This window comes from Protopterus annectens, chromosome 1.part1 (assembly GCF_019279795.1).
Source record: "Protopterus annectens isolate FY-2018-M chromosome 1.part1, PAN1.0, whole genome shotgun sequence".
NCBI lineage: Eukaryota > Metazoa > Chordata > Ceratodontiformes > Protopteridae > Protopterus > Protopterus annectens.
Genome location: NC_056726.1, coordinates 1132569506 through 1132586722, shown reverse-complemented (window position 1 = coordinate 1132586722; position 17217 = coordinate 1132569506). Strand labels below are relative to the sequence as shown.

The 17217-nt window shown below is 38.1% G+C and overlaps 1 protein-coding gene across 1 annotated transcript in view; it reads left to right on the top strand.

Moving 5' to 3' along the window:
- Positions 1-15550, top strand: part of LOC122815714 (extracellular calcium-sensing receptor-like) — a 152142-nt gene extending 136592 nt beyond the window's left edge. Inside the window, exon 6 of the mRNA XM_044088462.1 lies at positions 14608-15550. Within this exon, the coding sequence (XP_043944397.1) occupies positions 14608-15515 (908 nt within the window). The 3' untranslated portion in view covers positions 15516-15550. The remainder of the gene's footprint in view (positions 1-14607) is intronic.
- Positions 15551-17217: the final 1667 nt, after the last annotated feature.

The following is a 17217-nucleotide window of genomic DNA, read 5'->3' as shown; positions in this document are numbered from 1 at the left end:
CCCAAAAAGGGTAAAGGAGTTGCTGGCGCCATGTCAGACTCAAAGCCTGTCACAAGTGGTGTCCCACAGGGCTCAGTCCTGGGCCCACTCTTGTTTGGCATCTACTTTTCCGAAGTACAAGCAAACACAGGAGGGTTATGGCTGACAAAGTTTGCAGATGACTGCAAACTGGGCGCCATAGTAGAAAACACATCTGATACAGATATCCTTCAGAAGGGTCTCACAGAAATGGATAACTGGTGCCAGAGCCACGGCCTAAAGTTAAATGCCAAAAAATGCATAGTCATACCCTTCGGGAAAAACAAGGTTACCCCTAGCTACCAAATAGGTGGCAATCCACTGAGCACAGAAGAAGTTATCAGGGACCTGGGGACCCAGGTTGATAGTAGTCTGTCATTCGACACCCATGTAGCTAAAGTAGTTAGGAAGACCTTCTACATTGCCCACCTTATCATGAAGGGATTCTCATCTAGATCAAGGGAGGTCATAGTCTCCCTTTACTCATCACTCATCAGGCCAATGATTGAGTACAATGCCCCATTCGGAATGTATCTGACCCGACACTTGCAGCAGCTGGAGAGGCCACAAAGTTCCTCACCAAAAGGATAAAGGGTCTCAAAAATCTGTCCTATGCTGCCCGACTGAAAGAACTCCAGCTCTATTCAGTCGCACTGCTTGCTCAGAGGTGACCTTTGCCTAACATACAAGGCCATGTCAAACCCAGATTTGATGAATATGCTTCACCTCAAAAAATCTAGATCCATCAGAGCCACAAGGGCGGGAGACTTAAACCTTGACACGGCTATTAATAGGACGTGCTGGAGGGATAGATTCATCACCCAAAGACTCCCTATGCTGTGGAACAAAATCCCGGTACATGTGAGGCAGAGTACCTCGCTGGCCTTGTTCAAGAGAAATCTTGACCAATGGATGGGTGATCACAGATATACCCCAGGGATAACCTCAGTGTCACTGCTTGACAGAGGCACAGCAAAATAATGGGTATAGTTCCCCATACTAAAGGGGTGGCGTAAGCCACAAAACGATGGGCTAGGCTTGTAAATGCCCTCGGGCAGATAGCCTAGTATGAACCTATGAACCTATGAACCTATGAACCTTTAAGGATTAAAGTAGAAGATTCGCTTGCTGAACTGTGCCTTGTGTTGTTTTAATAGATCCCACCATTGCCACCACTTGTGACGACCGTGCCCAGGCCAAGCAATCAAGGAGCCTCAATCCTCACCAGTAACACCAGGGAGGTTGTCTCCTAGAGGACGAAAGGATAACTAATACACACAGTAAAGTACAATTTCCCTTAAGTGCACACAGAGATCACAGTCAGTCTGGGGCTGGCTGCTCCCTTGCTCACCAGGTCCCCAATAAGACTCCCCACTTGCACAGCTATAGGGTCCAGGTCTCAGCCTAACTAGGCAAGTTAGAACCTCCAGTACCCTCTCTGTCCAACCAGTGCTTTGTGTCCCTGCCCAAGTAGCTGACACAACACACACACACACACACACACACACACACACACACACACACACACACACACACACACATGCACACACTTTGAGATAAGTATTTATACAACGTCACAGACACTCCTGGGAAAGGCTGACACAGATTCTCCAGCTGTGCCCCTTTACCCAGACTATACGGTAGTAATTCCTGCCACCACCCAGTTAATAATATCAGCTACTAAAAGGCCCTTAAAGGAGTGTCAAATTATTACTGTGCAATATTAATATCCAATGGTAATGTGACTATACAGTCTAAAGCTTATTGTAAGGGCTTAGACAGTAAACTCTATAAATATATAATGTACTCTAAAGCATACTTCATCTCTACACAAAGCAGCCACAGGTAGAAGGTTTTAAAAATATTTAATAATAAATAAGTAAAACAAAAGACAAAACTACTACACCACAGAGATATCTAAGAGTTCACAGATCACACATAAACATAATACAGTAGGACAGGTCTGGTTTCAAAGAAAAATACCTAATTAATCTTTACTAGCTTTAACTATTCCTACAAGATATCACTGTGCTAAAAACTTACATGTGAGCATAAGCAGAGTGCTGATAAGTTAGATGTCCAGATCAAAATGCTTTCAGTCTCTTGTGAGAAATAGAATTTAAAAATTACTAACAAACATGTCTCTAAGACCCTCCCAAAATTACATCATTTTTGACACTTAGGTTTTCCCAGTATTCATATTGCATCATCATAACACCTGGTCTGAGTTCTCAGGCCACAAACTGCATTATTTAGCAATCTAACACCTGCACAGAAACGTACAATAATAGAACGAATTTCACATGTATATACTAACAGAAACTAAAGCAATAAAGCACCTTCCACATCTAAATTCTAGTCATAAACTTTAGCCTTAAAAAAATGAGCATGAAATCTTCATCCAGCCACCCTCGGGCCAAATTATAACATGAAAGGATAAATTATGCTTCATTGGGCCAGTAGAGTGCAATGCTGTCACATATTTTGCAGTTCCACATTTCACAGTGTTTTCCTACATTTAAAAGCACAAGCCTGTATTTTACATTTTTTTATACAGTTGATAGAATTATATATTAAATTCTATTTGTCTAGGCTGGCAGCCTTCACCCATCTCTCCCCAGTCGTCACACCTAGTTTAGTGAGTTTAGCTATAATTCCAGAAAGGGGGGATGGTGTTGAAAGCCTTGGCGACATCATGATGGGCTGTATGAACCACCTTATCCTCATCTACGGCTTTGGTGACTACCTCAAAGAAGTTGATTAGGTTCAGGAGGCATGATCTGCCTTTCACAAACCCGAACAGGGTGGGATCCAGAGTTTGGAGGTTACCATTGTCTTTGTTTAGTAGTTCCATGATGATACGTTCCATGGCCTTGCAGACCAGGCTCGTCGGGCTAATAGGTCGATAGTTCCTGGCATCAGTGGTGGCTCCCCCTTTGTGGAGTGGGATAACTGTTGCTGTGCGCCATTTAGTGGGCACAAAGCCTGATGCAAGGCTATTATTGAACATGGTACTTAAGTGGGGAGCCAGTTCATTCTGAAGTTCATGTAAAATGCAGCCTGGGATGTTGTCCAGTCCCATGGATGCTGTGTTTTTGGCTTTAGAGAGTGCAGCTTTTACCTGCATAGTTGTGATTACAGGGACTCTGGATTCTTCCTGTATAGATATGGGCCCCTTAGGGGTTGGGGGGGGGGTAAAGTTAGCACTGAACCTATCTGCCAGTATGTTGGCAATATCAGATGGTTCTGTAATTTTCTTGCCGTTGTGCTGTAACTCAGAGCAGATCTGGGTGTTGCCATCGAGATTCTTGACATAGCTATAGAATGCTTTGTGGTTGTTCTTAGAATTAGTGGCGATTTTGTTTTCGTTGCTAACTTTGGAGGATCTTATAAGGGATCTCAGCTTCTTACTGAGGTTGACCAGGGAGCTCCTCCACTCATGGAATTTTACTCTCTTTTGTAACAGTTTTCTTTCTTCTGTTGTACAGTTTGTTTATTTCAGGACAACACCAGAATTGCTTCCTTTTTAGGAGGATAGCGTCTTGGTTCTGTTTGTGATAGCATGCTCTATGCACTCTTGTAAGTGCTTATAGAGTGCATTTGTGTAGGATTCAGCAGTTGTAACTGTATTGTCCATCTGCATGGGTGTCATGAAGTTCACCACTTCTGTCTTAAGAAGCATGAAGTTGGCTTTGGAGAAATTTTTACTGTGGTTTCCTTAATGTGGGGTGGGGGCGGGATGTGGATATCAAGGGTGATTAGCTTATGTTTGGATTGGACCAACAAGGAGTTGACTTTAGGTGTGGAACACTGGTCACTCATGTTGGTAATGACTAGGTCTAGGATATTGTTGCCCCTGGTGGGGGTGTGAATACGTTTATCCAGGGCATTGGAGTTTATGAATTCCAGAAAGCATTGAGCTAAGGAGTTGGTACACGAGTAGTTTTCCCAGTTAATGGTGGGATAGTTAAAGTCACCCATTATTAGGGTGTTTGGTTGAACTGTAATATTTTCTAGCACATCAAGAAAAGAGGAGTGGGAATCCTGGGGCATGGTGGGGGATCTGTAGCAAGCTACAATTTGGATTGCAGTTTTGCCCAAAGTTAGTTGCACTTGGATAACCTCGGATGCATTATGCTGAGCAACTATTTTATTTATTTATTTTATTTATTTTACATTTGTTGACTGGGCTAGTCTAACTGGATATATTTCCATTTTCAGTAGAGGCCCGGGGAGAAAAGCTACAACATAGCACAAAATGAAATATACAATTGTATAACAAATAAAGTAATACGTATTTGGAATAAAGAGAAAGGTTATAACAGGTACAATACTAAGAAGGTGAGTATAAAGTAGTATAACAGTCATGTGATCATTTGATAAGAGAGATACATTAGAGTTCATTGCTAGTTAACATATATACTTGTGGTTATATATGTTTTACAATTACCAGTTTTTAGCATACAGAGGGGTATGTAGAGTATGATGGTGTATCCAGAGGCAGTATGAAGATAAAAATAGGAATGGTAGTAGATTAATCAGGGTTAGCGCAGGGACATAACCAGTGCGATTTTAGGTGACTTTTGAGTTTTTGCTTAAAGAGTGACAGTGAAGGTAGTAGCTTTAGATCGGTAGGTAGAAGGTTCCAGTGTTTTCCAGCAGTATTGGAGAATAGGCTGTCGCCTGACAAGTTATTGGACTTACTTATGCTAGCAAGTAGTTTACTCGAAGAGCGTAGGGAATTAAGATTATTATAAGGGGTAATGAGGTTAGCAAATATTGGAGTATTATTTGGTTGGTAAAAGATTTTATGAGCAATGGTTAGTTGGGAAAAAAGTTAGCACATTAGGGAGGTCAAGCCAGTCTAGCTGCTTTAGATTCAGACAGTGGTATGTCTGAAATGCATTTCCAGTGGCAAATCTGGCAATATTGTTATAGGAGTTAGATAGTTTGAGAAGATTATTTTTCTTTAGATTAGTATAAATAGGAGAAGCATAGAGAAGAGTTGAGATTTAGTGAGAGTGGGCAATGGTGGTTCTAGATATGGGAGTTAAGAAGGGTTTGATTCGATATAAGGAGCCCATTTTTCTGTTCACTGTTTGAATGGTGTTATTTATATGGTTATCGAAGTTGAGGTTGTTGTCAAGTATGACTCCTAATAGTTTGGTAGTAGGATCTGGAAAGATGAGGGTACCATTGTTAGATTTAATAGAGAAGTTTATAGGAGAGGACCTATTGGTAGGTGTGAAGAGTAGAAGCTTGTCTTTTTTTGGCGTTCAAAAGGAGACAGCATTTCAGAAACCAGTCTTCTACTGAGTTGAATACTTTTTGAGTTAGAGAGTGTAGATCAGAAGTGGAGTTGGCAGAACATATAAGTGTGGAATCATCGGCATATTGAATGCAGGTGGCTTCAGGGACTGCTACATGAAGGTCATTGATGAATAGTGAAAAAAGAAGAGGTCCTAAAATGGAGCCCTGGGGGACTCCAAGGGTGACTGGCAGGTGGGAAGAAAGTTTATTTTCCCAGAGAACTGCCTGTTGCCTATTGTTAAGGTAAGACTTCAACCATTGTATAGCTGGGTATCTAGAGCAAGAAGTATTTATAAGCAGTGGATGATTATCCATATCAAAAGCCTTTGAAAGGTCGATGAAGAGAGTAGAAGAGAGGATGTTGTTATTACGATTCTTATAAATGGAGTCAGTGAAAGATAGTAGAGCGGTGGTAGTGCTATGAAATGGCCTAAAGCCATGCTGGCACTTAGCCAGAATGTCGTGTTTAGTTAGGTCGTCTAGTAGCTGATGGTGAATGCATTTTTCCATGACTTTAGCTAAAGGTGATAGTAGAGCTATTGGTCTGTAATTAGAGTAGTTATTGGATTTACCACCTTTATGTAGGGGGATGATGTGGGAGATTTTCCAGATGTCTGGAATGATTTCTTCATTAATGGTTCTGTTAAGTAGGATGGATATGGGAAAGGCAATAACTTTGGCTGCTATTTGTAAATATTCAGAAGGTAACTGGTCAGCTGAAGGAGTTCAAGGATTAAGTTTTAGTAAGATTTTATAGATGAAAGTGGTTGAGATAGGTTGAAATGTAAATGTTGGTAAAGATCTAGCTAAAGAGGTTGGGAGCCTTGTGTTATCAGTGGAAAGCTGACTGGCTAGATATTGTATAGTCTCTGTGAAGTAGGTGTTGAAGTTGTTGGCTATTTGATTTGGGGTATTTTGATCAGCATCATGAGGGGCTGGTGTGCTAGAGTGACCAGGGTTGAGGAGCCTATTAATGTTAGTCCAAAATTTCTGAGGATTCTTATGGTGTGTTTGTTGTAGCTTACCATAGTAGTTCTTTTTGTCAGAGAGTATAGCTTTTTTAGTTGTGTTTCTTAGCTGTCTAAAGGTTTGTTGTTCAGGGGAGGTTCTGTTAGTTCTCCAAATAGCCCAAGCTTCCTTTCTAAGTAGAATTTTTTGTCTAGTCTCTTTTGTAAGCCAGGAGGCTGGTTTGGATTTTATTCTAATAGATCGTTTAGGTGCATGCACATCATGGTTTAGGTGCATGCACATCATGGTTTAGGTGCATGCACATCATGGTTTAGGTGCATGCACATCATCATTTAGGTACATGCACATCATCGTTCAGGTGCATGCACATCATGGTTTAGGTGCATGCACATCTAGGATTGCTAGAAATTTAGAGTTAAAATATTTGACAGCCTCATCTAGTGGGAGTATATTTAGAGGTTTCCAGTCACATGCATTGAGTTCATTTTGGAATAGTACAGGGTTAAAATGTTTCTTTGTTCATGAAATCCTGTAGGTAGGCGTGTTAGAGATGTCATTCCTTTGTCTTATTATATAAGTTAGAGTATGATCACTTAGATCATCTGGTAAGGTTCCTACATTATAAGTATGTGGGTGTTTATTTATAAGTATCCAGTCTAAGGTGCTCTCTTTTTTGGTTGGTTTGTTGATTCTGGTAGTTGAATTGATAGTTTGAATAAAGCCATAGAGATTAATATGTGCGGAAGGGTTATTAGTGTTGAAGGTTTTCCAGTCTGTGTTAAAGTCACCTAGTATTATTGTTTCTTGTGGGCAAGTTGAGGACACCCAGCTAAGAATATCTTCTATTATAGTGTTATTACCGGGGGGGGTAGGTAGATACAGATCACATAGAGGCATTTGTTAGGGTTGATTTGAAGTTTGGAGATAAGGACTTCCAGCCTTCCTGTCCAAAGGTGGGTTATCAGTTATAGAGGAGATCTGTAGGCCACTTTTATAGAGGAGTGCTACTCCCTCACCCTTATATTTTAATCGGTCTTGTCTCAATATGTTATAGCCAGGGGGGATAATTTCATTATCCTTAGTTCCAGGTTTTAACCATGTTTCTGTAAGGCAGAAAATGCCGAAGGAGTGAATATCAAGGAGAGCATGAAGGTGGGCAATTTTGTTATTGAAACTGAGGATACTGAGATGTGCTATAAGTAGAGAGTTGGTGAATTTGGTTAAGGTTTGCAGGTTTGGGGAAGTTGTGCAGTGAATATTTACTATAGATGCATTGGTTGGGCCAGGAATAGGGTGTATGTCCCCATCTCTTAAGGTAGGGCTTTGTGGTTTAGATATTGGGTTGTGTGAATAGTTAATTAGAAGTTTCCATTTTTTTATTAAAAGGTTGTTGTACTTAATTTGTGTGCATTGATGGTATTAAGATGATATATAGCAGGGAGTGGAGATGATAATGTGTGTATGGGAGTGAGAGATATCAACAGTGGTTGTTTGTTTTGGAGGGAGATTGTGGAGGGAGAGATTGGACTTTTCAAAATAAGTTAGGAGATAGGCTGAGGTCAGGACAGGTAAAGATATGGTTAAGAGTATTAAATTGGTTAGGATAACTTTTACAGTAGTTTGCATATTGTTATATATAACTATGCAAATACAAAGGAGGTTGAGAGGGATAAGATAACAAGGACTGGTAGGAGTGGGAGAGACTTAGGTAGAGGAAGGAGTAGTGCTATTTGGGAAAATAGTACTATAAGGAGAGATACTAGAGAGAGAGTTAGAGGAGGAGGGTGTGGCTAGGTGGAGTAAATTGTTTGGAGCAATTAATTGGTTGGATTAGTGAGGGGGTGTGGTTTAGGAAGTATAAGTTTAGGACCACTGGGGGTGGGTGGAATTTGGGGGTAGGGTAGGGGAGCGAAGCAGGGCGAACTGAGCGGGTTCAGACACAGACAGGTTTTAAGGGAGAACAATCAGTAAAGAGGGAGTTAAATCTAATGTAAGGTGCCTAGGAGTTGAGAGATTAAGATAGCAGAGTGAAAGGAGAGCTAAGGGCTGACTCAAAGATAAAGAAATAGGTTCAGCAGTAACAGAGGTACGAAGGAGTCAGAATGGGTTTAAAGGCTGATATCCACGAGCAAGGTAAGTGAAGGAAAAAATAGGTAGAATGGTATTGCAGGTAAGGTAAGTAGGATCTACCATAAAGGGTTTTAGAGAGACTAGATAGAATGGTTATAGCAGGTAAGGTAAGTAGGATTTACCTAAATGGTTTTAGAGAGACTAGGGGTGGTAGAGGTGAGAAAGATAGATATGTAATTTCCAAGCAGGGGGGAGAGTTTTAGGTCAGAGTTTAAGAAGGGTAAAGGGAATGTAAGTATCCAGACAAAGTAGGAGGATTAATTCTAACAGTCAGGAGGTATTATAAGAGACACTGGCTGCTGATAGTACTGCAGGGAATGCTTACTTAAACATACTAAGACAGGATTATATTACAGTTTAAGACAAATAGGAGTATATGTACATACTTTCAAATGACTAATTCCTGCATCTCAAGGCAGTGAAATATGGGGAAGACAAGTCTATTTCCAAACTCAGGAGTAGGTATTCAGTTATCAGTATTCAGGGTTGACTCTGGGCCTCCAGTATTTAGCAGGAGACTGAAGCTGGGGGGGGTGTATACTGGCAGAAGGGTTGCTTGCTTAAAGGAGGGAGAAAGGAAAAGGTTAAGTAAACTGCTCTATGGATACCCAAGCAAATTTACAGCAACAGCAGTATCACTCTGAAAAAGTTAGAAGCATTATATACACAAAAGATTGCAGTGTGTCAGCCAGTCATAAACTATAGCACATTTTTAAATATAGGTGTTTAAATGATCAAGATCATGAAGTAGTTTTAGGATACACTGTAAACAAAATACTTCAAAGTAGCAGTATGCATAAACTAAAAAGCATATTTAAACAACATACATTAATATCTTTAGAATGGCACTTAGGCAACATTGGTAGCTTAGAATGGCACTTAGACAAAAGTACTTTATCAGCAATAAGCAGCTGGCTAGAGTATGGAGTAGCTAGGCAACCTCTGGGTTAAGACATTCAAGTTCACCGAAGTAAATACATTGATGCAAGTCCAGCACTTCATCAACTAGGAGCCTAAACTGATATGCAGTTAAACAGCTGATAGAAATAGAGCAATGCCAGACTTCAGCATATCCTGAGGTTAGAAGCACTGGGGCGAGAGTTTTGCAGGACTAGTAAATAAATTAATATAACTGTTGAAAGGGTGTTATCTACGCAGATCCTACTGTGCAGACTAGAATTGGCTCTAGCACTACGTTGATAGGGGTAAAAAAAGAGAAGCAAAACCTTGTTGTTTGCAAATTGTGGGGCAGGTGGTTTTGGAGAGTAGGGTGGAAGTGTCTGTTCCAGTGAAAAACAACATGAATTCACCATTCGGAAAATAGCGCACAAGTGAGCGCTGATTTTCCCATAAAGTACTTGAAGTCTATAATAGTTTGGATATTAGGGTAAAATCATCTAATCCATTACCTAAAAATAGTTAAGTAGTTAAATGGGAGAGTAAAGTATGAAGAATAAGATATAATGAAATAATGCAAATAAACTCTTAAATTGTTAGAAGTAAGGGGAATAGTAGCATTAACAACACCCGTTCAGCATTTAAAAGCACACAAACGGGACCCTTTATCAATCAGGTATGTCCTAAAAGGAATACAATATAGCAAGCAGAAATAGTATGTTTTACAATACCTAAGAAGGTATACAGTATAGCTAGCAAAATAGTAGCTTTTACAATACCCGTTCAGCACTTAAAAGCGCACAAATGGGATCATTAACATTCAGGTATGTCTTAAGAAGGGAGACAGTATAGTGAGCAGAATAAAGGTCATATAAAGACTGAAACAAAAATCAGCATCCAACAAGCTATAGCATAGCACTAACAAAATACTTCATAATCTTTGCAAATAAAAACAGATATAACACTCGTTCAGCAAAAGTCAAAATAGAACTGATTCATTCAAAATAGAATCAGATACAGCACTCGTTCATTGCTAAAGAGCACGAACGTGCCCTTTAACAATCAGGTATGACTAAGAAGAATAGCAGTTTGGCAAGGATAGTAAAGGTGGTTAAAATCACAAAATGGACTAAGCGACCAACAAGATATTACATAGCATTCATAAATGTTTCACTAACATTAGCCAATTTTTATGTAAGGGCTGGTAGAAGGGAATAAAGGGTAGATTGACCCAAACACTTCTACCCTCAGTATTTACGGAGTCAGCAATGTTCAAAACAGTAAAAACCTTAGTCAACTGCTGTGGATATCAACACTCGGCATCTTAGCACCACGCGAAGAACATAGAAAACCACATCCATATATTCTGCAGTAAAAGTGTAGCACAACAACAACAATATAAAGTCTTCACATAGAATATGGAATTACCCTCATAAAAAAAATTGTTTTAAACAATAACTAGGCAGCAGAGTTACATACAAGCCAAACTTACCGCAAACGCTACCTGCAGGGAAAAACACAGCAGCCAGGAGTGGGGCAAGCCTAGAAAGATGGCACCCTGAAGGTAGGGTCAATTTATAAGCTAGGGGTAAGGGGCGGAGGTTAAAATAAGGGGAGGAGAGGCTATGTAGGTATGTGCAAGTAGGTCCTAAGTGGGGGAGGGGAGGAGAAGGGCAGATGTACGAGAGAAGAGGGGTAGTAATTGAGGGGATATCGAGAGGTGAGGTGAAAGGCAAAGCAGAACATAGACACAGACAGGTTTTGAGGGAAAACAATCAGTGAAGAGGGAGTTAAATCTAATGTAAGGTACCCAGGAGTTGAGAGATTAAGATAGAGTGAAAGGAGAGCTGCCTAAGGGCTGATTCAGAGATAAAGAAATAGGTTCAGGAGTAACAGAGGTAAGAAGGAATCAGAATGGGTTTAAAGGCTGATATCCACGAGCAAGGTAAGTGAAGGAAAAAATAGGTAGAATGGTATTGCAGGTAAGGTAAGTAGGATCTACCATAAAGGGTTTTAGAGAGACTAGATAGAATGGTTATAGCAGGTAAGGTAAGTAGGATTTACCTAAAGGGTTTTAGAGAGACTAGGGGTGGTAGAGGTGAGAAAAATAGATATGTAATTTGCAAGCACGGGGGAGAGTTTTAGGTGAGAGGTTAAGAAGGGTAAAGGGAACGTAAGTATAGAGACAAAGTAGGAGGATTAATTCTAACAGTCAGGAGGTATTATAAGAGAGACTATGGCTGCTGATAGTCATGCAGGAAACGCTTACTTAAACAAACTAAGACAGGATTATATTACGGTTTAAGACAAATAGGAGTATATGTACATACTTTCAAATGACTAATTCCTGCATCTCAAGGCAGTGAAATATGGGGAAGACAAGTCTCTTTCCAATCTTAGGAGTAGGTATTCAGTTATCAGTATTCAGGGTTGACTCTGGGCCTCCAGTATTTAGCAGGAGACTGAAGCTGGGGGGGGGGTGTATACTGGCAGAAGGGTTGCTTGGGCAAACGCTACCAGCAGTGAAAAATGCAGCAGCCAGGAGTGGGACTAGCCTGGAGGTGTGGATTTCCTTAATGAATATGGACACACTTCGCCTTTGGTGTTCTGTTCCAGGTTGCATGGCCGAAAAGTATGGTATGAGTTATAGCCTGGTAGTGCAGGGGTGCTCTCTGGAGCCTTGAACCAGGTCTTAGTCACTGCACAGATGTTCTCCATTTTAAGGAGTGCCTCAAATGAGTGCATTTTGAGATTTAGACTTCTAGCATTGAGTAGCATTACCCTCAGTTAAAATTTAAATAAATAAATAAACACTGTGAGTCCAAATATACTTAAAGTGTGGGTACGCTTTCACCAAATGGCTTCTTCAGGCTAACAACATCTCATGCTTTAGAGTAGATTATATATTGTAAGCAAGATCACATGATTCCTTAATGAATCTGGTTTTGTAGCTGTTTATGATAAGGTCTTAAAGACAGAGTTCCATTTATTGCTAGTGGGATATGAGCCTTAAACCTAAGAATCCATTTTAGTTCTTTATAATCTGTTATTTGTTTAATATCACCCCCTCTCAATGGTATTGGAATTACTTTCAAAATTATAAATTTAAAATGATGTGTGGTGTCTGTTTCTATTATATGTTTATAAAGTGTGTTTGTTCAGATATTTCTGTTAATTTCTGATACATGTTGACAATGTCTTTCCTTAAATGTTTGGGTTGTCTTTCCAATATAATATACTGTGCATTTGGTACATTTTGCTAAGTATATCAAATTACATGTATTACAGTTTCCATAGGCTTTTAAATAAAAGTCTTTGCCTTGCCTGTTACTGGATGCTGTATACTTTTATCCACACACACACACACACACACACACACACACACACACACACACACACACATATATATATATATATATATATATATATATATATATATATATATATATATATATATATATATATATATATATATATATATATATATATATACATATATATACATATATATACATATATATACATATATATACATATATATACATATATATATATATATATATATATATAGGCAGTTGCAATATTTACAGTTGTTACATTTAAATGTACTGTTTTATTGCTTGTAGACTGTTCAAAAGTGACTGGTTGTTCCTTATAGCATAGCATATTTTTTTAGGTTATTTTGTCTGTTATGAACAGACTTTGGTGATTTTTCCACTACTTAAGTTCGAGCATATCTCTTAATATGGACCAGTATCTATTTATTATGTTCTTTATATTTATATATATTATGTTATATGTATTTTATTTATATATAATTATGTTACTTTATTTAAGAAATAGTATCACTATATGTAACTCTGTATCTAAGTATGTTTTTACATATCTTAGGTCTCATAATATTTGAATCTGGAGCTTGAAAATAAGGTCTATGGTCTATATTGTGCTTATTTATAATGTTAGTTTTAGTGTTGTGGATATCAGCAGCTTTATAGTGTAAAATGCTTGTGCTGTAGCTTCTAATTATAATTTCATAGTGCCATCATTTGTATTTAACCTGGCTACCCTCTTAAATTGATTGGTCACTATATTAATAAAAATATAGAGAGGGTGCATATTTGTTCTGTGTAGATATGTGTTAGCTTTGACTCTGTTTTTACATCGTTTTTCCTATTTCACCATTATCCAGTTTCAGGATTGTGATGCCCAGGAAGTTAATATTTGATGCTGAAATTTCACTTTTAAAGCATTAAAAGCTTGTTGTTCCTGTTATGCATGTCTTAAATACTTCAAAACATTCTAATGTACCCTCCCAAGTGAAGAAAAGGTCATCTACAAAACATTTGTATAGCTGAATGTTGTTGGTATATGCATCATTAAGTATATGTTCTTTAAGTGCATCTGTAATATTAGATTCAGTTTTAATAGAGCTTTTCGGGGTATGTGTGCAGCCATTGTTACAACCTCCTCTAAGTTCTGATACAACTGGTTCTGTCACTTAGGATTGATAACTGATAGTGCCTACCTTTAAGCTCTGATACAACTGGTTCTGTCACTTGGGATTGATAACTGATAGTGCCTACCTTTAATGAATAGAGGCAAAAGGTAAAACAGCTATGATTCTGTCTACTGTCCATACCTCTCATCTGTTCTAAAGATTGTGTCATATTTTGCTCCTTCAATTTTTTTTTTTTTTTGGGGGGGGGGTAAATCACTAAAGATTACTACCAGTCTAAAATGTTCATACTTCTTATGGTTTAGAGAATGCATGTAGATGTAAAACCTGTTGTTCTATTAACATTTTCAGTGAATTACAGCATTATTTAAATGTTGTACCTTTTTGTCAGTGAGCACAAGGAGATTTGCAATCTTTCAAAGGTATTAAATCACTCCTAGCTTTTTTTTTACATCCTGTGACAGGTAGTATATGGAGGAAATAAGGCTCCATGAGCTACAAAAAATTATGACTGGTTCTCCAATCATAACCCTTATTATGTGCTCTCAGCAAAGATTCCAAGATTCACCTTGAGAGCAAATCTCTAATCATCCATGTCTCAAACACATAATAAGCTGATTATGATGATATCATCTATCCTAATCCTCTGTATTAACATCTTATTTAATGATTTCCTTCTGCAATTTAATAAATACAAATATAGTTTTATGGAGAATATTTATTCATAAAAAGGTCACATACAGAAAGCTTCACTGCTTACTAGGTTACATTAAGAATATATGCTTTCTATTTCTAATTTCTTTCATTTTTTTTTTCTGTCACTGCAGGTAATTGCATAAAATGCCCAGAGGATTACTGGTCAAATGCAGAGAAAGATTTCTGCATTGCAAAATACATTGAGTTCCTCTCCTATGAAGACCCCTTGGGTACATCATTAGGTGCTATTGCTGTTGTCTTGTCATTGATGCCTGTGGGGGTTCTTTGCATCTTCATCAAACATCATGATACACCAGTTGTCAAAGCAAATAACCGGGAAGTCAGCTACTTTCTACTTATAAGTAACCTGTTTTGTTTACTGACTGCTTTAATATTTATTGGTCCTCCAATGAATGAAACGTGTGTCTTCAGACAACCTGCTTTTGGCATATTATTTTCCATTTGTGTCTCTGCAGTACTGGCCAAGACTATCACTGTAGTCATTGCATTTAATGCAACAAAACCAGGAAGCCGAATGAAAAACTTGGTTGGGTCAAAGATATCATTTTTTATAATATTCTCTTGCTTTGTATTCCAGTTTATTATATGCATTGTGTGGATATCTGTTTCTCCACCCTTCTCAGAGACTGACAAAAAGCTTCCAGAGAAAAGTGTGATTCAGTGTAATGAGGGTTCGGTATTTATGTTCTACAGCATGCTGGGATATTTAGGTATATTAGCAACTATAAGCCTCATAATAGCTTTTCTTGCTAGAAACCTACCTGATAGCTTCAATGAGACCAGATTTATCACATTTAGCATGGTTGTTTTTGTAAGTGTTTGGCTAACATTCATTCCAGCTTATATCAGCACAAAGGGGAAATACATGGTAGCTGCTGAGATTTTTGCAATTCTCTCATCTAGCACAGGATTACTATTCTGTATTTTTTTACCAAAGTGCTATATTGTTCTACTGAGACCAGATATGAACACAAGAGGATACATCATGAGGCAACAAAACTGTGTAATTGAAATATAATACAGATATGAAAAATATGGGCAAAAACATGTTGAAATGCTAGTAGTAATGTTATTAGAAGCTTTTAACTTGGTCCCTGCTATACTGCAAGAAGAAAGTTGCAAAATGATCAAAGATGTTGCATTATGTACATGTAGCTTTGCAGGAAAGTGACAAGTTCTGCCTAGTTCACACAAGCACACTTCATAATGATTTAGGAGTTATTGTGTTACTAAAATGACTTTTAAGGAGTATATTATTTAAATGTTCTAGAAAGAAAGAATACAAGATGATGCCTTATTAAAAGATGTTTCCAAAAGTGACATGGTGATGATGTTACTTCTTTTTATATCTAATTAGAACTGTGTGCTGCAAGTCACTAAGAGGAGATTTGATTTTTTTGTTTATAGAGTATTTGTCAGTGATTTTAATTCCAACATATACAGGTTTAAACATATCCGGTCATGAAGTAAATCATATTGGATAATAAGAATACAAAGTCATGGATCCTCATTGGAAGCTTCATGTTCAAGACGAGAATTTTAATGGACAGGTAATGACAGACATATTCGTTAACCAGGTAGGCCACTGAACAAACAGTCCCTCTTTAAGGGTAACCGACAAAAATGTCTGGTTAATTGACTTGCTCCAGGTCAGTCAGTAAGCAAATAAATGGATAACAGAATCAAACCCTGTACCACAGAAACTATAGATTGTAGCCTTAACCTCTGCTAACTGTCACAAGGCAAGGAGGTGTAAAAATCAGAATGCCTAATCGGCCATGAAATAAGGTATCGGGACTACAACTGTCTTGGGAGCTGCACTGTGGAGATTAGATTTGGCAGAAAAGAAAAAGGACTAGCATTTAATTTTCTCTTGATAACTGAGGCTCTTAGCTGGGGTTAGTGTGGAGCAAATAAATAAATGGCATCTAACACAAGTAACTATGACAGCAGTTACAATGACATGTTTTTGTTTTTTCCAATCGCAGACCAGCGCTTTGGGAAAGCCTTGGTTAGCAAGCAGGAAAATAAGTAAAATAAATACAAGCTTCTAATGCAAGTATCTGTAGCAACAGTTAAAGGCAGGAGGATGACATGATGGTTAAGGTGCTTACCTTAAAGACACAAGGTGCAGGGTTTGATTCTCACATGGCGTAACTGACTAGGCTTCAAATGACCCAAACGGGCAGTTAGCCTAGTACTAACCTATGAACATACAGATCTCTGGTTAGCAGGCATGGAAATAAATAAGTAAATGAACATCTGAGGGTTGGTTCATTTTGAAAGTTCACAGGTATGACATAACAACGATTTGTTCTTAGCATAGAACAGATGTCAAGAAATTTTAACTCTTTGAAACACTTCATCACAAAACTATAATTAATCTTGAAAAAATAAGTTAAACTCTTCTTCTATGAACCCTACTCAAAGAAACCTAGCAAATAGAACAAGACAATTACTAAATGTAATCAAATAAAAGAACTTTACATTCCAGGCACAAAAAAAGCTACAGATTTGTCTAATATTTTCGAGGCATTTAGAGTACATTTCAATACACTAAACTTATCAAGTTCAGAAATGACAACAGCTAATAAAGCAAATATATTGGTAACAAACTAACTCAAGCAAATAAAGAATCTAGATATACCAATTGTAATGACTGAAATGAAGTCAAAAATTAATAAACTGAAATCAAACAAATCTCAAGGGACTGATGACAT